The following is a 25,713-nucleotide window of genomic DNA, read 5'->3' on the forward strand; positions in this document are numbered from 1 at the left end:
TAAGGCAGCTCCCCCCACCCACAGGCAGGCTATGTAGTATAAGGCAGCACCCCCACAGGCAGACTCTGTAGTACAAGGCAGCACCCCCCACAAGCAGACTCTGTAGCATAAGGCAGCACCCCCTCCCACAGGCAGACTCTAGTATAAGGCAGCCCCCCAAAGGCAGACTCTGCAGTATAAGGCAGCACCCCCCACAGGCAGACCCTGTAGTATAAGGTAGCGCCCCCTTCACATTCAAACTCTGTAGTATAAGGCAGCACCCCCCCACACAGGCAGACAGTGTAGTATATGGCAGCACCCCCCCAAAGGCAGACTCTGTAGTATAAAGCAGCACCCCCCACAGGCAGACTCTGTAGTATAAAGCAGCACCCCCCACAGGCAGACAGTGTAGTATAAGGCAGCACCCCCACAGGCAGACCCTGTAGTATAAGGCAGTACCCCCTTCACAGGCAGACTCTGTAGTATAAGGCAGCACCCCTCACAGGCAGACAGTGTAGTATAAGGCAGCACCCCCCACAGGCAGACTATGTAGTATAAGGCAGCACCCCCCCACAGGCAGACTCTGTAGTATAAGGCAGCACCCCCCCCCACAGGCAGACTCTGTAGTATAAGGCAGCACCCCCCCCACAGGCAGACTCTGTAGTATAAGGCAGCACCCCCTTACAGGCAGTGTAGTATAAGGCAGCACCCCCCATAGGCAGACCCTGTAGTATAAGGCAGCACCCTTCCTTCACAGGCAGACTCTGTAGTATAAAGCAGCACTCCCCCCCACAGGTAGACTGTAGTATAAGGCAGAACCCCCCACAGGCAGACCCTGTAGTATAAGGCAGCCCCATAAAGAAAAACAATACTCATCTCATCTTCCTGGTTCCTATGCTGCTCCCTGCTACCGCTCACCTTCGGACCGCAGGCGCTGGGCAGTGACATCATCGCGCCTCCTGTCAGTGTCGGCATCGGTGACGTCAGATGCTGACGGGGATGTGAGGAGCGTAGCGTTCTTCCCTCATCAATGCGTTCAGCTGCATCGACTAAAGGCTGATACAGCTGACCCTGCGATGACAAGCGGGGGGCCCACTACTGGCACTGCCCCCCTGCTTGCTCAGGGGCCCACAACAGTCGGGCGGCAGAGCAGGGAGATCGATTTTCCCTGCCTTGCTGCTGAATGTAACTGTATCGGCGCTCTGTGCACGCCAATACAGTTACAGTAGTAAGTAGTAGCTCCAGGTGGGCCCCCTCTCAGCACCGGGCTCGGGGCGATGGCCCCCTCGGGTAGCTACGCTACTGCCGGATAGGTAAGTTGTGCCGGAGATCGCGGTATGCGTTCAGTGCTTACGCATACCGAGATCTCATGGGCCACAATCCTCTTCCCCAGATGCGTAACTCTGTAGGATCCAGACTGCGCTTGCGCAGTCTATAAAGGCTTTGGACAGAGTGACGCTCCTAGCATATATATATAGATACACACAGCTCTGTCAAAAATTAAGAGACCACTGCAAAATTTTCAGTTTGTCTGATTTTTCTCTTTATAGGTATATTTTTGAGTAAAATGTAATTTTTTATTCTATAAGCTACTGACAACATGTCTCCGAAGTTACAAGCAATAAATTTTGAATTTATTTTTCTGAAAATGAGAAATGGTCAAAATAACAAAAAAATGCATTGCTTGCAGACCTCAAATAATGCAAAAAAAACAAGTTCATAATCATTTAGAAGCAACAATACTAATGCTTTAACTTAGGAAGAGTTCAGAAATTAATATTTTGTGGAATAACCATGATTTTTAATCACAGTTTTCATGCGTCTTGGCATGCTTTCCTCCAGTCTTTCACACTGCTTTTGTGTGACCTTATGCCACTACTGGTACAGAACTTTAAGCAGTTCTTTGTTTGATGGCTTGTGACTATCCATCTTCCTCTTGATTATATTCCAGAGGTTTTCAATGGGGTTCAGGTCTGGAGATTGGGCTGGCCATGACAGGAATTTGATGTGGTGGTCCTTCATCCACACCTTGATTGACCTAGCTGTGTGGCATGGCGCATTGTCCTACTGGAAAAAAAACAGTCCTCAGAGTTGTGGAAGATTGAGCAGGAGGAATCAACTGTTTTTCCAGGATAACCTTGTATGTAGCTTGATTCATACGTCCTTCGCAAAGATCAACCTGCCCAATTCCAGCCTTGCTGAAGCATCCCCAGATCACCAATCCTCCACCAAATTTCACAGTAGGTGCAAGTCACTGTGGCTTTTACGCCTCTCCAAGTCTCCTTCTAACCATTAGACGACCAGGTGTTGGGCAAAGCTGAAAATTAGACTCATCAGAGAAGATTACCTTACTCCAGTCCACTATGGTTCAATCCTTATGGTCTTTGACAAACTTCAGCCTGGCTCTCCTTTGCGTCTCATTGATAAAAGGCTTTTTTCTAGCTTTACATGATTTGAGTCCTGTCTCTAGGAGCCTGTTACGAACTGTTCTTGCCGTGCACTTCACCCCAGCTGCCATTTGCCATTCCTTTTGTAGGTCACTTGATGTCATCCTGCGCTTGCTGAGTGATATTTGAATAAGATGACGGTCATCCCGGTCAGTGGAGAGTCGTTTTCACCCTCTGCCAGTCTGTAGCTTTGTTGTCCTCCAAAGTCTGCTGCTTGACCTTGTTGTAATGGACTGCCATCTTAGAAATTTTAAGGATGGAGGCAACATGACGCCGCCTGTGTCTCACTGCTAGTAAAGCCAGAATTGAGCCCTTTTTTTCCTCACTCAAGACTTTTCTTTTCAACTCCTTTGGCATGGTTCAAAGTTATTTTTTAATTCCTTTTACTTTTGGGATATTACTAGCAGTTGTTTTGCCATCCAGCTTGCCGTATTGCAAGAGGATCGTGAACATGACAGCAGTGCTTTTTATACTTTCTTTCGTTAAATAAGATTTGGTTCAGGTGATCACCTAATCAGAAGCACATTACGTAGAATGAGGTGCACTTTGGTTGGAACTCAACTGACACTGGAATGGAATGGCTGTCAGACAGATAGAGATGCTGATTTTTATAAAACTGTTCAGTGGTCTCTTAATTTTTGCCAGAACTATATATATATATATATATATATATATGAGTCGAGTTTCCTCTGCTGCACAGGGGGAATCTCGATCCATGTCTGCTGCGGTCTCCCATTCGGTATCGGCCGCAGTGGGCTCTGCTCAGCAGAGACGTCGCTCCCAGCGTCTCGCTGAGGCCGATTCGGTGTCACTACTGCCTTTTCTGGCTTTCCTATGGTACCCTGCACTGATCTGCGGCGAGCGAGCCTCTCTGGGACTAAGTCCTTGTTTACTCACACTGAGCATGCCCAGGGCAGGGTCTCCCATTGGAGGTCGAGGGCCACATGTTCGGTCACATGCTCAGGTGCTGCAGTACATTCCATTGGTCCTCCTGGAAGGTCCTGAAAGGGCAAAACATGCTCAGGTACTGCAGCACTTTCCATTGGTCCTTCTGGAAGGTCCTGAAAGGGCAAAAACTTCAGTAGCAGCTTCCTGTGCTGCAACTATATAAACTGCGCATGACCGCACGGCCATGCGCTAGCATTGTCTTGAAAATATATGTGTGTGTGTAGATGGATGTATGTCGAAGGATGAAAGCTCCTAAGTATCCCTCCCTAGTGTTGTTGTCTGTTTGCGGATGATGGTAGCTATCTAGCGCCCGACTAGCCATCAGCACAAAACACACATAACAGCGTCTAGTTGCTGTGACCGCCTGTACGGCGCCGTGCGCTTTCCTTACCCAAGCCTGGGTGGTTAGCGGCGTCCGTTAGTGCGGCACCGCACGCACTCTCGTGCCTTTATTTACTATTTCAATAGTTTCCTTACACACCCAGTTGCGGTGTTGTGCCAGCAGTGGTCTAATCGGACTTCAATCCTAGTTGGGGTTGTGTTCGCTGACTTATTGCTCGCGCTCTATGTGCGGTACCGCGGTCCTGTGACGCAACAGGATCACTTCCTTCACGCAGGGTGAAGTTAACCCTTGTATGTATACTTATAGTACCGCCATATAGTCCGTCTTACTTAGCAGCAGGTACTTTCCTGCACGGTGGATCCCGGGTTGCGAACGCACCAATTCCATCTAATAAACTATATATTTGGTGCGTTCCGCCAACCGTAATATATATATATATATACACACACACACAGTTTATATATATATATATATATGCATGTACTGTATGTGTATCTATTTATTTTTACTATGTGTATATGTGCTATATGCGTTTATATACAGCCTTCAAAAAAATAAAGAGAATACTTAAACAACACAATGTAACTTCAAGTCAATCACACTTTTGTGAAATAAACCTGTCCAGTTATGAGGCAACACTGATTGTGAATATTTCCTGTTGTTGTGCAAATGGAACGGACAACAGGTAGAAATGATAGGCAATTAGCAAGACAACCCCTATAAAGGAGTGGTTCTGCAGGGGGTGTCCTCATCCTTTTTAGCTGTTATTTTGGTTGATTTTATTTGTGATATTCTATCTCTCAATGTTAAAATTAACTTACCCTTAAAATTATAGACTGTTCATGTCTGTCAGTGGGCATACTTACAAAATCAGCAAGGGATCAAATAAATATTTCCTTCACTGGCAGCGTTATCTTGTGCAGCACTCCAAAGATGCTCTTGCTGGGTACCGGGATGAGCTGGAAGCTGTTGGCCGCCTGCTCCTCATCACCCCGCAGGCTCTTGGCTGGTGGCATGGGCAACCGGAGCTCAAGGTGCTGGAGGGTCAATTTGGTGCTGGACGCCAGTGAGGGAAAGGCTCTCTTGCGGGTGCCGCCATTGAACATGGCCTTGACACCCTCCCAGGAGTGCACAAGGTTGTTGGAGGCATTGAGAAGCAGGTGCCACCTCCAGCTGTTGAAGTTGGTGGTAGTCGGCACCCCACTCCAGGGCCCAGGCACTTGCCCAGGTGCGGGCGCCGGACCTGTATGTATGTATATGTTTATATATGTACTGTATATGTGTGCATATAGCTATACGTATGTGGTGAATATCTATATGGATCTATATACTGTATATTTGTGTCCATATACAGTTGTGTGAAAGTTTGTCCCTTTCCTATTCTTTTGCATGTTTGACACACTTAAATATTTCAGATAACCAAATAAATTTAAATGAGACAAGGTAAACACAAAATGTAGTTTTTAAATGAAGGTATTTATTAAGGGAAAAAGAAATCCAAACCCACAGGGCACCGTGTGAAAAGTCATTTTGCCCCCATAACCTAATAACTTGTTGAGCCACCCTTAGCACCAAAAACTGAAATCAAGCATTTGCGATAACTCGTCTTTGCAGAATTATTGTAATTCAGCCACTTTGGAGGGTTTTCGAGCATGAACCGCCTTTTTAAGGTCTTGCCACAGCATCTCAATCGGATAAACCCCTTAACGACCGCCGATATGCCTTTTAACAGCGGCAGTTAAGGGTACTTATTCCTCAGCGCCTATTTTTAACGTGGCTGAAAAATAAGGGTATAGCGCCCCCCAGCATTAGAATATCTCGACCCTAGAGAACATGATCAGGTATGGTTTTTGCAGTCCCCTGTCACGTGTTCACCGAATAATGGCGATTACATTTAGGGTATGTGTGCACTTTGCAGATTTGCTTGTGTAAAATTCTACGCAAATTCTGCCTCTGTTGGCAGAAAACGCAGTTGAAAATCGGCACTTTTTTTAATGCGGATTTTCATGCTGATTTTCTTGCATTTTTGTAAATCCTTTGCGCTAAATAAAGATATATTATAAAAAAAAAAAGAATTGTGATGCCATTTCCTTGTTCACCCTCTTCATCCAGATATCTTCATTAATATTAAAGACACACCAGCCTTTGTAGGAGCATTAACATAATTAACCTACATATGCTGTAACAAAAAAGCAACTGTCAGAATCTGCGTGAAACGCAATATGTTTATTTTAAAAAAATAAAAAATTGTGTGGGCTCCCGCATAATTTTCATAACTAGCAAAGGGGCAGATGTTAATATTCTGGGAAGGATCCAATAGCCATAAAGGTTCCCAGGCTATAAACATCAGCGCATAGCTGTTTGCTTAGCCTTTACTGAACTAGTTTACAGGGGAACCCCAGAAAAAAATTGACATGGGATTTCCATGAAAATCGAATCAGCGAAGGCTAAGCAGACAGCTGCGGGCTAATATTAATAGTCTGGGAAGGGGCCAAGGATATTGGCACCCCCAGGCTAAAAACATCAGCTCTCAGCTGTCCCAGAAATGGTGCATCTTGTAGATGCGCCAATTCTGGCACTTAGCCTCGCTCTTCCCACTTGCACTGTAGCGGTGGCAAGTGGGGTTCATATTTGTGGAGTTGATGTCACCTTTGTATTGTCAGGTGACATCAAGCCCACAGGTTAGTAATGGAGAGGCGTCTGTAAGACACCTACCCATTACTAACCCCATAGTTACATGGTAAATAAAGACACGGCCAGAATAAAGTCCTTTATTTGAAATAATCACAGACTCCTTTATTGAATCTTAATTTACCATACTTACTGAACGCCTAATCCCCGACGCCCTCGTCTCCTGCAACAATAAAATAATAAATCAACATATAATACTACCTGTCCAACGTAGTCCATTACCGAGTGTCCCACGACGATCTCACGTGTAGAAAAGTCACATCGGGAGATGTGACTGCTCTACCCGGCGTCTGGCGATACACCGACAGGAGGTAATCACTCCCCCAGTGTATCACAGAGTTCACCAGCTCCAGTGCTCTCACTTACGGCACTGCAGTGGTGCCGCAAGTGAGAACACCGGAGCTTATCAGCTGATGAACTCCAGTGAACTCTCGCGGCGACTCAGTGCTACATTGTGGGAGCGATTACCTCCTGTCAGTGTATCGCTGGGTAGAGGGGTCACATCTTCCGATGTGACTGTTCTACACCTGAGATCGTCGTGGGACACTCGTTATTAAATGGACTATGGCGGAAAGGTAAGTATATGTTGGTTTATTATTTTTGCTTGCAGGAGCTGTGGGCGTCGGAGATTAGGTGTTTGGGGAGTATGTATATTGTATGCAATTATGTAAATGTTTTTTTTTTTTTTACAATTGAACACAGGTGCCGGATGGGACTACTCTCCCAACATCGGCTCATGCTGTCACTGTTATATCACACACAGACACCCGCAGACACACACACAGACCCCCGAAGACACACACAGACAGACACGCACGTATTCTCCGCCCACACACATATTCTCTGCCCACACACTCTTCCTCCTTCTGATATCATTACCTTTCTGCAGCGTTTTTGGCACAGAAACCTTTATACACCTGTGGTTTGGCTGAGGATTTGACTGACTCAATGAAAGTCAATGGATGCAGAAATGCTGCAAATCTGCAAAAAGAATTGACATGCTGCAAAAAATAAAAGGCTCCTAATCAGGACGGAATTTTCCACAGCATGTGCACGCCAATTCTGGATTCCCATTGATTTACCTTGGTTGAGCAATCCTTTGTGGATCTGGAGCAATTCTGCACTGAAAAAATGCTGCGGATGCGCAAAGAGTGCACATAGCCTTATTAAATAAATGCTGATTTAAAATTAATTTCTCTCATCTGATATGATCTAACATATCACAGAAGAGAGAAATGTGCTCCCCCCATCCCTCAGACACATGTACAGTTTGCCTGCCGAGATTTGCTGGCCATTACCCTGCAACAATAGAGAACTTGGTAAAAAATTAGTAAATCAAATCCCCCTTTGTAATCACCTTAGTTAGATAAAAATGATAAAAAAATGTTTCCATTCTTTGCAGTTAGGGTTGTAGGTGGACTTTTTTTTTTTCAAAAGTAAAAAAAATGACGATATGACAGCTACTGTTCAGCGCAAGTGCTTGCTACTCAAGTTTACATCAGGTACTCGGGTATGCACACAGTATTGTGGATCCCCGCATGTTTTTTGGGTTTCTAACAGTCGTGACACATGCGGGGCAGGGACTCAAGGACCCGCGGTGTTTGGTACATACCTGAGGCAAATTGGAGTAGCAAGCACTCACGCTCAACACTAATGATGACATATTTTGTCTAATGCTATCAAATTCTGTGTCATACCTGTGGGTTCAAAATGCTCACTATACCCCAGGATAAAATCCTTGAGGGGTGTGGTTTCATAAATGGGGTCACTTTTGGGGGTTTCCACTGTTTAGGCATATCAGAGGCTCGACAAACATGACATGGCATCCACTCTTGATTCCAGCCAATCTTGCGTTCAAAAAGTCAAACAGTGCTCCTTCCATTCCGAGCCCCGTCCGCCCAAACAGTAGATATCCCCCACAAATGGGGTATCGACATGCTCAGGAGAAATTTCACAACAAATTTTGTGGTCCATTTTCTCTTGTTACTCTTATGAAAATACAAAAGTTTGAGTAAAAAGTAAATTTTTTGTGAAAAAGTTAAATGTTCATTTTTTCTTCCACATTACTTCAGTTACTGTGAAGCAACTGAAGGGTTAATAAACTTCTTGAATGTGGTTTTGAACACCGTGAGGGGTGCAGTTTTTACAATGGTGTCACTTTTGGGTATTTTCCATCATATAGATCCTTCAAAGTCACTTCAAATGTGATGTGGTGCCTAAAAAATGGTTTGGGAAATTTGGTTGGAAAAATGAGAAATCGATGGTCAACTTTTAATAGTTCTAACTTCCTAACAAAAAAAAATAAATTATGTTTTCAAAATTGTACTGATGTAAGGTAGACAAGTGGGAAATGTTATTTATGAACTATTTTGTGACATGACTCTCTGATATAAGAGCACAAAAATTAAACGCTTGAAAATTGAAACATTTTTGCCAAATTTCCTTTTTTCCCCCCTAAATAAATGCAAGCCATATCGAAGGAATTTTTACCACGCTAAGAATGAGTGGGATATATTTACATTGAAGTATTCCAAAGTTATTACCACAAAAAGTGACACTGGTCCGAATTGTAAAATTTGGCTGCTTGGTCATTAAGGTCATAATTGGCCCGGTTACTAAGGGGTTAAACCCAGGACTTTAACTAGGCCACTCCAAAGTCTTAATTTTGTTTTTCTTAAACCATTAAGAGGTGGACTTGCTGGTTTGTTTTGGATAGTTATTCTGCTGCATAACACAAGTGCGTTTCAGCTTGAGGTCATAAACAGATAGCTGGACATTCTCCTTCAGGATTTTTTGATAGACAGCAGAATTCATGGTTCCATTTACCGCTCCAAGCCTTCCAGGTCCTGAAGCTGCAAAACTGCCCCAGCCCATCACACTACCACTGCATTTTACTGTTGGCATGATGTTCCTTTTCTGACATGCTGTGTTACTTCTACACCAGATGTAATGGAACATACACCTTCCAAAAAGTTCAACTTTTGTCTCATCAGTCTACAGAATATTCTCCCAAAAGTCTTGGGGATCATCAAGATGTTTTCTGGCAAAACTGAGACATGCCTTTATGTTCTTATTGCTCAGCAGTGGTTTTTGTCTTGGAACTCTGCCATGCAGGCCATTTTTGCCCAGTCTCTTATGGTGGAGTCATGAACACTGACCTTAATTAAGGCAAGTGAGGCCTGTAGTTCTTTGGATGTTGTTTTGGGGTCTATTGTGACCTCTTTGATGAGTCGTTGTTTCACTCTTGGGGTAATTTTGGTCGTCCGGCCACTCCTGGGAAGGTTCACCACTGATCCATGTTGTCGTAATTTGTGAATAATGGCTCTCACTGTGGTTAGCTGGAGTTCCAAAGCTTTAGAAATGGCTTCATAACCTTTTCCAAACTGATATATTTCAGTTACGTTCTCATTTATTCAATTCATTGGATTGTGGCATGATGTATAGCTTTTGAGGATCTTTTGGACTACTTCACTGTCAGGAAGGTCCTATTTAAGTGATTTCTTGATTGAGAACAGGCGTGGCAGTAATCAGGCCTGGCTGTGGCTAGGGAATTTGAACTCTGCTTCCCAAAGATGTGATAAAGCACAGTTAATTTATGTTTTAAGTTGGGGAATCACTTTTTCACACTGGGAAATCACTTTATCACACAGGGCCCTGTAGGTTTGGATTTCTTTTCCTCTTAATAATAAAGACTTTCATTTTAAAACGGCATTTTGTGTTTACTTGTGCTATCTTTGTCTAATATTTAAATTTGTTTGGTAATCTGATGCTAACACTTATGCAAACATACAAAAGAATAGGAAATCAGGAAGGGGCAAATGTTTACACACAACTGTATGTACTGCGTGTCTATATAGATGTTTATGTATGTTCTGTATGTGTATATGTACTGTATGAGTGTATATATAGTTATATATGTATGTGTATTTACTGTATTGCTTCAGAATCAACCCCCCCCCCCCCAGGAAGCCCTTCCCTGTATTTCTTCAACTTCGAACTTCCTGCTTTGTTGCAGATTTGTGGAAACAAGTGAATTTTTAAATGTCTGAACAGCTGTAAACCCTTTTTTCTTTTCAAAAAGATAGTTTTTAAAATTTTAGTTGGTTGGTTGGGTCTATGCTTCTGTTAAGTCCTTCTCAGTCCCTGGCTTACTAGAGGTAGGGATCCTGAGTAAATGACACGCAAACAAGGTATTGTGTGATCATATACAGGGGAAGCCCAGGAGCACATCTCTCTCTCTGGGCTTTGCCCTTCCTTTATATAGAAAAGAATTATTCTTTTACAGACATGCGCACAAGCGCTCATATTTCACTAACTCTTACATAAACAATCTATACCAGTCTTTATCAGTAGAAAGTTACATCATCTGGAAGGTGAATGAAAGGCTGCTATTGAAAGAAGGAATGCACACATGATTACTTCCATAAAAGGAAATGTCAAGTCAGCAGAAATGTATCTTGTTGTAAGCGAGATTTCTCAGGAAGAAGACAAGATGGATTCCTTTAGTTCAGTCTGATCTCCACAATTCCCCCCTTTGACATTTTCTTTTATTTATTTTATTTTATTACCACAGGGCCAAAGACAAAGCCTTTATTTGGTATTACACATGTACATGCTTGTATTCAATAAGAGAATCAAATCTAGTATTAATTCTTCCGTTTAACTCTCGCAACCTTTTCTTTGTTTTGCAATAAGTACAGATATTACAAAGGGATAGCAAAATAAGCGCAATAATCAGTATTAGCAAAGGATAACATAAGAGAAGAAGGAAAAAAAACTTTATACTCTTGCATCTATTACACAAAGTTTATCTGTGCATACTGAGATACTCTTGAGCACAATCTGGAATAGTACGTATATGACTACAATAATCATAACTATATGTATTATGCTCTGCATAATCCCAGCAACCCACCCACCGATTCCTCTGAACCAGTTGGCTGGGTTAAGAAAAGAAAAGGTATCTGACCACCAGCTATCCTTATTCTGGTCATTGTCTTTGTCATACTGATCTCTGAGTCGTTGTACGTCCTTTAATTTAAATGTCATACTCATAGTACTATTCGGGTCTATATAATGACAGCAGGTGGGTCCGATGATTTGACACATACCCCCTTGTGAGGCAGTTAGGTAATCCAATACCAGGGTATGTTGGTTAGTGACTATTATAAGCTGATTCTGTACAGCTATACTAGTGTTTAGTATATCCAATATATCCCAGATCTGATCATCTAGATAATCCGTGGCTCTAACTAATTTATCCCACATCTGTGTTAACATAGGATAAATAAAAATGGTACTAGCAATTTTGTTAGGAATTCCCATTTGTACTATATGTGGCCTCCCCGAGGGACGTGGTGAGTTATCTGCAGCTCTTTTATACAGTGTGTGCTTGGGCACGGCTTGCATATTCACTTGTTTATTTGAAATTATGAATGTAGCCGGGGTTAGGCGTCCTAATGTACAAGTACCCTTTATACCTACGGGAAGCCATTTATATGCTCCTTTTCCGCATATCCAAAATGTACCTTCAGGCAGATCCCATAGAGCTGAGTGCTGCAATACCAATCTGTGAGCCAAGTCCACAAATCTAGATACATTCTGAAGCATACACCAAGAGGGTTTTTGTCCCAAGGGGCTACAGTACCCGGCTGCGGGATTCCCACATACAGGCATTCCTTTGATATACTCATCGGATTTATTACAAACCAGGTTCCCCAGCTTACTTGTACAACTGTTTGCATCACCTTGGGGGAACAATTTAGAATGTTTCCATTTTCTATTATGTATGTATCTTTCCAATACTACAGGTTTGAAAGCATCAGAGGGGGGGACGGTTGTACTGAAACTAAGCTGTAGATTTTCTGTGGGGACCTGTCCTAAATTAGTTAATCCAGTCTTATTTCTAGGTACCCATTTTCCTCCCCTAAATGCTAAATATTGTAGATGTGTGTTACTCCCTGAGAGATTACCCTGCCACCAAGGAAATTCTACCCATCCCACAATTGGTATGGCGATTGTAGTATTCCACAGCCTAGCATTACCAATTTGGTTGTTGGCCAGGTTGTCTGAACAATTAGGCCAAGCGAATATTTCTTCTGCTAATACGGGAACTGCTAGAAAAGGTATACTTGTGGCTGATACCGGCGAATGGGTACAGATCCAACAATCTGTCAGGGTTTGTGTATTGTTTAACAAGTCATGCACTAATTTTCTATGATGTTGTACGAATCTATTGTTCAAAGGGGCTAGAGAATTCAGTCTATCCCACGCCTCCGTTGAGGTTATCATTATTAACATCAATATCATGAGTTTATACTGCTTTTCTTGCAATGGCTTGCATGTATCCATGATGCCTTTCCTTCAAGCTTGACTGATGTAGGTGTTGTCAACAGGACTTGGAAGGGTCCGTCAAACCTTGGTTCTAGAGCCTTTCTGGTGTGTCTTTTTACATAGACTTGATCACCTGGTTCCAACTTGTGACTTCCTTCTGTGTTGTCAGGATCTGGAAGGGAAGCAAAAACTTGTGCATGCACCTTAGTTAATTGTTTCTGAAGATTTTGCACATAAGAAGTCAATGACTCAATATTTAACACAAGTTGCTGTGGAAAATAACATCCTAAATTGGCAGTCCTGCCAAACAAAATTTCATATGGAGACAGTTTAGTCTTACCCCTTGGGGTATTGCGTATTGAGTAAAGGGCCAGTGGAAGGCATTCTGTCCAAGGCTTTCCTGTTTCAGCCATGGCTTTCTGTATTTTTAATTTTAAAGTTCCATTCATGCGTTCCACCTTACCAGAACTTTGAGGATGGTACGGAGTGTGTAACTGACTTTCAACACCCAACATTTTCAGTACATTTTGAAATATTTCTCCAGTGAAATGAGTACCCCTATCTGACTCGATCACTTCAGGGAGACCGTAACGGGGTATCAGTTCGGCAACTAGCTTTACAGCAGTGTTTTTAGCTGAAGCCTTCCGAACTGGATAGGCCTCTGGCCACCCCGAGAACATGTCCACACATACCAACACATACTCATACCCATTACTTTTTGGCAGCTGGATAAAGTCTATTTGTAATCGCTGAAACGGGTAGAGAGGTCGGACGTGGTGCTTCATAGGGGTCTTTGTTGTCTGTCCGGGATTATGTGCCAGGCATATAGCGCATGCAGCACAATAGTCTCTTGCATAGTTGCCAAAACCTGGAGCCAACCAGACTTGCTTTGCCAGTAGTGTCATTGCATTTGCAGACACATGAGTAGGGTGGTGCAGTCCACCAACTACAATCGGATACCAGGCTCTAGGTAGACATATTAGTCCATCTTTCTTCCAAATTCCCGCTTGTTCTTCTGCCCCTTCCTTTTTCCACCTGTCCCTCTCCTCTTCTCCTGCATCTTCCTGTGCTTGTCTCAGTCTATCTTCAGTATTTTCTGTGGGGTTTACAGTATGAACCTGTTGTAAGGGTTTGACAGCTGCTGCTTTGGCTGCTTTATCAGCCCTATCATTTCCCCTAGATTCCCTAGTGTCGAGTCTCACATGTGCAGCTACCTTGATTACTGCTACTTCTTTTGTTTCTTGTGCAGCCTCTAAGATCTGTTTGATCAGAGAAGCATGTTTTACAGGTTGTCCTGACGCTGTCATGTAACCTCTAGCTCTCCAGATTACTCCAAAATCAAACACAATACCATGTGCATACCTAGAATCAGTGTATATATTAGCTGTCTGGTTCTCAGCTATTTTAAGAGCTTCAATCAATGCTGTTAGTTCTGCTTCTTGTGCAGACTGTTTCGGTGGAAGTGGTTCTGCTTTGAGAGTTTCAGATTCTGACACAACTGCATACCCTGTATGGAAGTTACCTGTGTCATCTGCAAACCTACTACCATCTATAAACAGCTCTAAATCTGGATTTTGAAGTGGTGTTTCGGATACATTGGGTAAGCCTACCGTTTCTTGTAAAATGAGCTCTGTACAATCATGTGTGTCTGTAGGGAAAAAATTTGCGTGTGGATCAGTGTCCTTATTCCCCCCTTCAGACTCGAGAGGTAGCAGTGTAGCTATATTGAGAGTCTGAAGCCTAGCAAATGTGATAGTAGAGGGGAGCAACAAAGAACACTGTAGCCGCAAATGTCTGGCCATGGAAATGTGTTTTGGTTGGACCTGGTTTAATATCCCATAAACATCATGTGTAGTTTGAACTGTGAGTGGATACTCTAGGACAATTTCTGATGCTTTGTCCAACAATAGTGAGACAGCAACAACTACACGTACACAGGTTGGCGCTGCTCTAGCTACGGGATCTAACCTTGCTGAAAGATATGCAATTGGTCTTTGTTTCCCTGCATGCTTCTGGGTAAGAACTCCTGTAGCATGGGAATCAACTTCTGCAGCCATAAGCTGAAACGGTTTGGTGTAGTCTGGTAGCCCTAACGCTGGAGCTGAAACAAGGGCATCTTTTAATTGTTGGAACGAAATCTGACCTTCTTTTGTCAACAAATAAGGTTCACTTTTTACACAGTCATACAGTGGTTGCATTAGTTGACTGGCATGTATAATCCATTGTCTACAATGAGACACTATTCCTAAAAATGCTCGTAGCTGTTTATGATTTCTAGGCTCATTCATCTGTCTTATTGCTTCAGTTCTTTGTGGTGTAAGATGCTTTTTACCTTGAGAAATGCAATGACCTAGAAAGACCACTTTGGTCTGACAAACTTGTAGCTTTTGTCTATTCACTTTACACCCTTCTTTTTCTAAAAAACATAGTAAACTCACAGTGGACCTTTCTGCAGTTTCTAGATCTGGGCAGCAAAGTAGTAGGTCATCCACATACTGCAAAATTACTACCTGTGGTTCGGGTTCAAACCTCTGAAGGACTGTTTGTAGGGCATTTGAATAAAGAGTAGGGGAGTGTATCATTCCCTGTGGAAGGCGTGTCCACGCCAACTGTTTGCCCTTAAATGTAAATGCAAACAAATGCCAACTATCTTGGTGTAAAGGAACCGAGAAAAATGCATTTGAAAGATCTATTACAGTAAATACTTGAGAACTGGCTGGTATCTGTGATAGTAACGTATGAGGATTGGGTACAACTGGGGTGATTGGATCTAGAACTTTGTTTATTTCTCTTAAATCATGTACCATACGATATTTGGGCATAGAACTCTTATCAAGAGTTCTCTTTTTGACTGGATACAGAGGAGTGCTAGCAGGTGATTGTATCTCTACCAAAACTCCTTTCTCTTTATATCCCTCTATCTGTTTCGTAATCGCTAGTTCCTGCTGGGCACTCACAGGGTATTGTCTGAGCTGTGGGAGAACAGTTCCTGGTTGCACAGATAGTTTTACAGGAGAGATATGCAATAGTCCCACATCGGTGTCACCCTGTGCCCACAGTGTTTCTGGGACCATTGAGAGGTCTAGATCTGTGGTGTACTCTTTTTCTTCAGCATAATCCTCAAAAGCCTGAATTCTAACATATTGTTCTAATGTTTCTGCATCATCAGGGATAGTCAGTATAACTGTGCCATCTTCCCTAAAATTGATGTTAGCTTCTAATTTCTTTAGGACATCAGTTTCTAACAAACATGTTGGGGCACCTCTGGCATACAAAAATCTGGATGCAAAACATTTAGGTCCTAATGAGACCTCTAGGGGCACAGTATATGGCAGTGTTCGAATTACCCCATCATAACCCTCAGCAAAAGTTGTTTGTTCTGAAATATCTTCCGGATTCGGAAGAAAATCTTGATTCAAAATTGAGGAAGTTGCACCTGTATCTATCAAAAATGGAATCTCTCTCCCCCCCACATTCACCTGTATCATAGGTCTTCTAGCTGGTAGGGAAGTTTGTAACACATCGAGTCAATCTGAATCTGGTATGGGACCATCTATGATGGTAGATTTCTGCTGGTTGTCCGTTTGGGGAGGGTTATTTCTGGGAACAAATTTGCCTGACTTTATATCTGCCAACTTCTTCCTGCACTCTCTTTGGAAATGACCTGGCTTTTTACAGTAGTGGCAAGGAAAGTTGTGTCTCACTCTTCCTCCTGTATTAGCTTGTGCTATTCTAACAGGCTTACGATTCTCTCTCATATCCATGACTATTCCTAAACATCGTTGTTTCACAATATTTGGTTGTTCAATTGTTCTCCAATCTGGAGTAGAGGATTTAAATTTTTCTCTGATTTTCGGATCTAGCCCCTCTATTAATTGTTTTGTAAAAAGTCTCCTTACTGAAGCATCAGTCAAATCCAATCCTTCATCCCTAAAGCTATTTTCTAATTCTTGACTATATTCTTCAATACTTTGCCCAAATTTCTGCATAATCACACCCGTAGATCCCCTTTCCCTCTGTTTTTCTCTCATGAAAATTATTAATGCCTCTGTGAACTGGGTACCTGATGCTTCTGTCTGTAAGGCACCCCCTTCTGCCACTGGTCTATTGGGCTGTAGGTGTGTCAATAATTCCTGAAAAAGTCCGGGGGACATTTTCATTCTACATAATTCTTCCCCGTCCGCCCAGACCCCAGCATGAGTCTGCATGATTTGTTGTATGTATTGTGCAAATCGGATGGGATATTGAGTGGGATCAGGCGCATTATGCAGGAGGGACATACCTTCAGCAGGGGACCAAGGAAAATACTGTCGGGTCTGGTGATATCTAGTTCCCATTACCCCGTCAGCACCAGGTTCCCTAAAGGGTCTTGGTACTACCCTAACAGGGGCAAGTACAGCGCCATGTCTAGGTGTACCACAGACTAGGCAATCATTTCTCCAATCTGGATTTTGTTGTCCACAGTGTGAACATACCCATCCTCCTACCCCACCAAGATTGGGATACAAGGCTGGAAATTGTTTTCCTCCTTCTGCTCCTTCAGATGGTACAAATGATTGGGCTTTTGGATCTAGGTAAGGTGGTGGGATTATGTCACAACTTTTTCCCTTCCCCATAATCCATTTGGAAGTGTCTGGATCATACTTCCAATTCTCCTCTTTAGCTGTTTTTGAGACCTCTATCATACAGTGTATGATTTCTTCCCACCCATTGTCTTTGATAATTCCACCTCGTTCTTTACTCAGTTTTTCCCATTCTGTACTGAACATAAGTGCTTCTGAAATTCCCAATTTTTCTCTTACCCTTCTAATCTGACTTCTGACTGTCTTCCCACATCTTTCCTGTATGATATCTGCTGCTTCCACTTGTCCTAAGACGGTTTTTGTCTGTTTATTTCCCATTTTTCTTTTTTTTTTTTTTCAATATTAGCTATTTCTACCCCAGGTGACGTTTGGACAATCACTTATCCTAGGTGATGTCTCGTTGCCTTCTCTCCTAGGGAGCTAAAATATTGAAGGGCTGATCTGCTCCATTCTTTCTAATGTGCAGAATGTACTTAAGTGCTATTATGCACGCAAACAGACCCAGCAACACCATACAGATCACAAAACTTTCTGTGTCAGTTAGCATACTTGTCCCAGGCTCATGGACCCGCGTCCTGGGCTCATTCTATCAAACCTTATCCAGAAATGAAGGAGGTTAAGCACTTAAATGAGAGTCAAGCATGGGCGGAGGTCTCCCCGAAAGGACGCAACCACATGACCCAGTTAGGCTGACTTCCGTGTATAAGGCTTATACCCCAACTATTTCGGCTTATTTTTCTACGCACTTTTGCTCTTCTTTCACAACATACCACAACCTTCACACTGTTCACACACTGCCAGGGACAGGACTCATAAATCTATACAATATAGTAACCCGAGTTTTATAGGTATCTACTCACTACTAGACTAACCCAGCGTGACACGGCTCATAGAGATCTTTCGGATAATACAAGGCAGATAAAAGAGAACTAATAATGTCTCTTACCTGGCCAGGTTTTTCAGTTCATTTGCCGTCCATTATCCCAGATCTCCATTGTCCGTATCTGCAGGTGAATCTCGAGCAAATACTCTCATCTCGGGTCCCTGTTCGGTGCGCCAAAGAAATGTTAAGTCCTTCTCAGTCCCTGGCTTACTAGAGGTAGGGATCCTGAGTAAATGACACGCAAACAAGGTATTGTGTGATCATATACAGGGGAAGCCCAGGAGCACATCTCTCTCTCTGGGCTTTGCCCTTCCTTTATATAGAAAAGAATTATTCTTTTACAGACATGCGCACAAGCGCTCATATTTCACTATCTCTTACATAAACAATCTATACCAGTCTTTATCAGTAGAAAGTTACATCATCTGGAAGGTGAATGAAAGGCTGCTATTGAAAGAAGGAATGCACACATGATTACTTCCATAAAAGGAAATGTCAAGTCAGCAGAAATGTATCTTGTTGTAAGCGAGATTTCTCAGGAAGAAGACAAGATGGATTCCTTTAGTTCAGTCTGATCTCCACACTTCTGTTTAACTTAGGCCCCATTCATATGTCTGATTTTCTTGTACATGTGCTATCGATGTTTTAGCAGATGGCACATGGACATATTATAGCATAGGGTTGTATTCACACATCCAGTGGTTTCAAAAAAATTGTGATACAAGTTCAAGTTTGGTCTGATTTGCATGAATAAGTTTATGATGTGAAAAAAAGACAACAGGGTTGTCATTCATTTTGCATCTGCTAGGCCTCATTCACAGATCCATGTTTAACCTTCGTCAGGCTGCATAATTTTATAAGGTTAACAGGCTGCAGAGGTACAATTGTACCTTCATATATATTTTATTCAAATTTGGCCAATATATTCTGGACCAAAACTGCAGAGATGTCATGAAATTTCAGCCCTCTACGGTTTTTCGAAAAAAAAAGTTATTGCAATTTTAAAACGGAATAGTTACAATTGTACCTACTCAGCCGGACGAAGGTTAAATACGTACTGTGACAGGGTCAGTGCCACTGTATGTGAGGGGAGGTATGTATCACAAAGATTGCTTTCTTCAGTGATCTGAAAACCATAAGTTTCTCTCCAGCATTTTATGTGCTGAAGGGGTTAACCAGCCATGATAAGGGACTGTGTTTTCAGGGAGTAGGTCAGAAATGGGCAGGATACTACTCCCCCATATCTCCACCTCAAGGGTGTGGCAGGGAAGTTAAATGTTCAGCCACTGTTTTTTTTCTCTATGTGTTGTATTTTGGAGAGGAGAGTCTCTGGATGTTGCTCCAGAAGGAGCTGAAGACATATGGTGGTCTGAGCGAGCGAACCCCTCAGCTATAAGTGATTTATCTTTTGTATTGCCCTTATGACAGAAAGGCCATGTTTCCTTTGCTAAACCCTGCTATGGTTTATGCTGTTCCATAATAAACCAGCAGGTGAGTTACCTAAGAAGCGTTCCTGTGTCTACTTCTGAAAGCAGCCGATTGAGTCAACCCCTCACACTACATAAAAAAAAATGGTACCAGTGTCATCAGTGTTTTAGATCAGTTTTTGGTCCACGAGTCCATTTTTACCATCAGTCATTTTCATGGATGGACAAATAAATTCTAAATCTCCAATCCTTTGCAATGTTAAATATGTATAGCACATTGATTGTACACAGATGCTATCCATGTGCTGTACTTGTTTTTCACTGACCCATAGACTTGTATTCGGACTTTTCATCTGTTGTGCTAGAAAAAAATGAACATGTGAGTAGCACCATCTACTATATAATTGTCTAAGGGTCACTTCCATCTGTCCTTCTGTCTGTCGAGGATATTCATTGGTCGCGGCCTCTGTCTGTCATGGAAATCCAAGTCGCTGATTGGTCGTGGCAAAACGCCCACGACCAATCAGCGACGGCCATAGTCTGGCAGCGAAATGGCCGCTGCTTTACTGCCCTGCAGTCAGTGCTGAGCGCTCACACAGGGTTAATGCCCGCGGTCCGTTAACGCAGCTATTAACCCTGTGTGACCAACTTTTTACTATTGATGCTGCGTATGTAGCTGGGCAATATACAATGTGACTGTCCAATACACTACCTGGCTGTGCAATATACTACGTGGCTCTGCTATATACTACGTGGCTGACCAATATACTACATACCTGTGCAATACACTACGTGGCTATGTTATATACTACGTAGCTCTGCTAAAAACTACATACGCTGTTATATACTAGGTCGGTTGTGTTTTATACTACATCACTGTGCAATATAGTACGTAGCCTGTGCTATATACTACCTACATATTCTAGAATACCCAATACGTTAGAATCGGGCCACCATCTAGTAGATTATAATGAGTGCAACACAGACATCTGAATAAGGCTTTAAAACACATTTGAATTTGGCTTTAAGGTATGTGCACACCACACAACGTCTTTATTTAGGCGTGCCTAAACCTTGAAAAAGGCGCTCAGAAAAAGCTCAAACGAATAAATATGTAACTTTCTGTGTTAAAATAACTCGCTGTTCATATGTTCAGTCTTATGAGTGTCATAACAGCTATAGGTTTCAAAAGACGCCAAGTGGTTAAAAGAAGACCATTCTTGTGTCTTCCACTCCTTTCAAATACAAGTTAATGGGAAGGCCCAGAAAACAACTGGTCATCTTTTTGAGTGATTTGTCAGCACTTTCGCTTCAGAAACCACTTGCGGTTACTTCCTCGTTAAATCGAGAAAACAAAAGTGAATGGAAAACACCAGGAAAAAAAGACTATCCAAAACGAATTGAAAGACACAAAAAATGAGGCAGCAAGTACTCAAGACAGACTAGATGCATCACTTTATACTTATTTCTGTGTTTTTGTATGTTAATGTATATGCATGTGCTTTTTTGTATGTCTGCATAAATAAATCTGCTTATGTTTGTGTGTATACTGTATATTTTAAGGAGTGACTATAAGTGTATCTATAACATAACCGGAGAGGTGTTCTTCTGTCCGAAGCCTCGATGCCAGCGGGGTGGCGCCCGAAGTCAGCACATACACATACCGCACTACGCTGCCATTTTATTGAAGAGTGCCTTCAATAAAATGGTGCCATAGTGCGGACGCTGCTGACATCAGCCCCTACTTCAGCTGGATGTGCGTCCTTGGATACACATGCAGCTGAAGTGTATTGCAGCGCACAAACTTGCCGGGTTCGTGCGCCGCAATACACACTGCCAGCCAATCGTAGGCTAGCAGCTGATGTCGGCGTACACATGACTGGGGGTATGGCAGTGACGTCGTGCGCCCCCATCGCTCGGACACTGAAGCCAGCTGCTGGCTTCAGAAGATGACGAAACGCTGCAGGGGAACTGGAAAAAGGTAAGTAGGAGTGTTTATTGATTTTTTTTCTATGTATTGAACAGCAGCAGCACAGGCAGGATGGGGGACATATACCAGGATGGGGATATACACAAAGATGGGGGATCATATACCAAGATGGGGGGCATATATCAGGATGGAGGGGCATATACTGGGATGAGAGGTCATATACCTGGATGGGGGAGTGTGTACCAGGATGGGAGAGCATATTTTTATATCTGCAGTATGGTACCTCTGCTCCTGTCTGTGGCTGTACTTTGTTGCTCCTGTCTGCTGTACCAGCATCATGCTATGGGGGTGTTTTTCAGCTGCAGGGACAGGACAACTGGTTGTCATTGAAGGAAACATGAATGCAGCGAAGTACAGAGATATCCTGGATGGAAACCTCTTCCAGAGTTCTCTGGACCTCAGACTTGGCTCACCTTCCAACAAGACAATGACCCTAAGCACACAACTAAAATAACAAAGGAGTGGCTTCAGGACAACTCTGTGACCATTCTTGACTGGCCCAGCCAGAGCCCTGACCTAAACCCAATTGATCATCTCTGGAGAGACACGAAGGTGTCTGTCCCCCAACTTTCACCTGCCAACCTGACGGAACTGGAGAGGATCTGCAAGGAAGAATGGCAGAGGATCCCCAAATCCAGGTGTGAAAAACTTGTTGCATCATTCCCAAGAAGACTCATGGCTGTACTAGCTCAAAAGGGTGCTTATCCTCAATACTGAGCAAAGGGTCTGAATACTTATGACCATATGATATTTTAGTTTTTCTTTTTTAATAAATTTGCAAAAATTTCTACATTTCTGTTTTTTTTCAGTCAAGATGGGGTGCAGAGTGTACATTAATGAGAAAAAAATAACTTTTTTGAATTTACCAAATGGCTGCAATGAAACAAAGAGTGAAAAATTTAAAGGGGTATGAATGCTTTCCGAACCCTATGTAAATAAGTGGGTTTTGGGTTGAAGTTTAGGCACTCAGCCCCTAAAAGGTTTGCCATTACTGTTGTAGTACATAATTTCAATAAAACGGAGCTGGAGTCAGAACGTGTGCACACCACGATCTCCTGCGACATTTTATTGAAGACACTGTATATGCAAATTCACAGACACAGTGTCTTAAAAAAAAGGGGTAAAAATAGCTAGTATACTGTATGAATTTACAAAAGTGTGCCTAGGTGTCTGTATGATGTTCCACTTTGTACTGTATGTGTGTTAAAATGTAAGAATGTTGTTAAAGGGGGTGGTCCAGAACTAAAATTAATTTTACTCCTAAATGTCTATTTAATGTCAATCTAATTTATTTTCTAATATACTTTTATTAAAATTCCCTATCGTTACCTCACTACATTACATAACTGCATTTTATAATTTTTTTTATTTAACTACTTCCTCTTTAATGATTCTTCTATTGAGAATCCCCAGTGCAGGCTGTGCTAGTCAGATGAGTCATCTTCAGTCACTTGTCGCAGCCTCTGCCCTCTCACTGAAACCAAGCGTCAGTGACTTTTGTTTCAGGGGCTGGACTAGTCCTTGCTCTATAGGTCATGCATCAGTTGTCAGTGTGCAACATGCAATATGCACAGTGACCGCGTGCTCGCTCCCCAGCTCTGAGCAGAAGTAATAAGCCGGTAAGGGAGAGTACATGAGTGCACGTTGTAAGAATAGCCGGCATGCAGAGACCAGCAGCGATGACCCTTGGGAAGTTTTTTTCTTGGGAAGTTTTAATAAAAGTATATTAGAAAAGAGATTAAATTATGACATTAAATAGGCATTTAGTAGTAATATAAATTTTAATTCTGGACCATCCCTTTAAGATAAAAGCATACATTCAGATATTTGGGGCATATTTACTAAATCTGTAACACCGCATACAAGTTACAAATTTTGTCTATTCTACTCAGGGCCGGACTGGCCATCTGGCAAATGCCAGAAGGGCCTTTCTAGTCGTGGGCCACCTTGTCTGCTACACTGTTAACAGAATTGGTGTTCTCAAGACACCCATAATGTTAAGAGTTGTGATGGAGGTATGATTAGAAATATTGGTCTTGTAGTAAATCTTGCTTTCCTCATCCAGGGTAATATTAGTGATATCTCTCATCTGGTTATTGGGGACGGGGACAGCATGGCCTGTGTGATTTCAATGCCAGGGCTGAATTTCAGCCCCAGTCCGTACCTGATTCTACTGTACACAAAAATGGATGCAATTATGTCATTTGTGTGCTATTTCTAATCTGTTTTTTATTGTTTTATTTTCATAGATGAAGATATATTTCAGTTATATAATATTTGCATTTTTTCCCCCTAAAATGATGCATCTTTTAGAAAATGGCACATTTTTCCAAACATGTAGTGCTGTGTGTCTTTGCACTGTGATTTGGTTCTGTTCTCATATTGACAGTCAGCTTGCTGTTGTTGCCATTTCGGTGTAGTAAACCTGGTTCTGGTATTCTGATATTTGTATCACTGTACTTGGCCTAATTCTGTGACCGGATCACATTTTTATTTGTGCAGTGATAGTGATTCTTGTATTCAAAGTTTGCGTGTTGTAGCCTGGTGTTAGGGTATGTGCACACAGCGTTGAAGTGACGCTTGTCTGCAGTCTTTTTCCGGAAGCAGTCAGGTTTTTTGGGCGGCTCCACCATTAGAATTGCCAGCGACTGAGCATGGTAACTTCTTCACAATTTCCAAACCTTGAAGCAGGTAAAAGAAGTAAGAGAAGAAGGAGCTTGTGTCATTTTTAGCGGCAAGTTTGCGCAGCTCTTTTTAGGAGGGTGCCTGCCGGAATCCACCTGAAAAATACGCTGTGTGCACATACCCTTAACTAGTTCTGCAGACACATAATACATGCATCCCAACATGAAAACAATCTGTCCAGTATCGTCTTGTAGAACAGTTACCTCTGCTAGGTTTATAAGGAAGGCAGCAGTAAACTGGTTAATGATGGGTCACTATGGGCCGGTGATGTTTGCTTGCCCCCCAGACTGAAACTTGCCAGCCAGCCCGTTTGCAGCTAACATAAAAATGCATAAGGACATGCAACTGTTTAACAACCCTTCTGAGAGAGGAGTTTACTCTGTCAGCAGTAGCTGCTGGGATCAGTGAGGAGGACACGTTCTTTTCTCCCCTGCATGACACCAGTTACATGATCAAACTGGTGTACTGTCATCTTTAAGTTTAGAATTTCAATGCCGATTTTTGCAAAATGCAATAAAACCATAAAGATTGTTAGTAACTATGGAATTATTATAACATTGGTAAATAAAGAAGGTCAATATTTCCAAAATACTTATCTTTCTTTCTTCAGTTATTGCGTCTACTTCAGACTGAAACATGTGGGACTTGGCTGTTGGCTGCAAAACTGGGGCAGACGGTTAACGCGAGAACAAGTTGTATGTGTGGAGTGTCAGGCTGAGGCTGCAAGTACTCGTGGGCACTGTCAAGGGGATGGTCTTGCTGGCGCAAGGTAAGAAATCATTGGGTACTAGAGGTGGAAAAATCTATTTAATATAAAGACGATAATAGTTAAACCAGTTACTCATAAATTTATTTCATAAATCGATAATACACATAAAAATAAGCTACTTTGTAATATGTCTTATTAGAGAAATTTGCTTCTCTGCCAATATTGATCAGTCATTATCAATATTCTCAATTCTGAGGTGAAATCTGTATTCGGTGAAGACAGACTTTCCCATTGCTGAGATAGTAAAGACATCCCCTGAGTACAGATTTTACCTCAGAATTGAGAATATTGGTAGTGACGGATCAATTTTGGCAGAGAAACAAGCACATTTCTCTGATACGATATATTACAAAGTTGTTTATTTTTATGTGTACTATTAGTTTATGAAATAAAAATTAAAACTAATGTTACGCTTTAAAGGGAACCTGTCACCCCGTTTTTTCAGATTGAGATAAAAATACTGTTAAATAGGGCCTGCGCTGTGCGTTACAATAGTGTATGTAGTAAACCCTGATTCCCCACCTATGCTGCGAAATACATTACCAAAGTCGCCGTTTTCGCCTGTCAATCAGGCTGGTCAGGTCGGGTGGGCGTGGTGACATCGCTGTTTCTTCCCCAGCTTTCCGTTGGTGGCG

General features: G+C 42.4%; 1 protein-coding gene across 1 annotated transcript in view; it reads left to right on the forward strand.

Annotated features, from left to right (window-relative positions):
* Positions 1–25,713, forward strand: part of LOC138669933 (somatomedin-B and thrombospondin type-1 domain-containing protein-like) — a 108,939-nt gene that overhangs the window by 76,004 nt on the left and 7,222 nt on the right. Inside the window, exon 4 of the mRNA XM_069756812.1 lies at positions 24,920–25,078. Within this exon, the coding sequence (XP_069612913.1) occupies positions 24,920–25,078 (159 nt within the window). The remainder of the gene's footprint in view (positions 1–24,919; positions 25,079–25,713) is intronic.

This window comes from Ranitomeya imitator, chromosome 1, assembly GCF_032444005.1.
Source record: "Ranitomeya imitator isolate aRanImi1 chromosome 1, aRanImi1.pri, whole genome shotgun sequence".
Taxonomy (NCBI): Eukaryota; Metazoa; Chordata; class Amphibia; order Anura; family Dendrobatidae; genus Ranitomeya; species Ranitomeya imitator.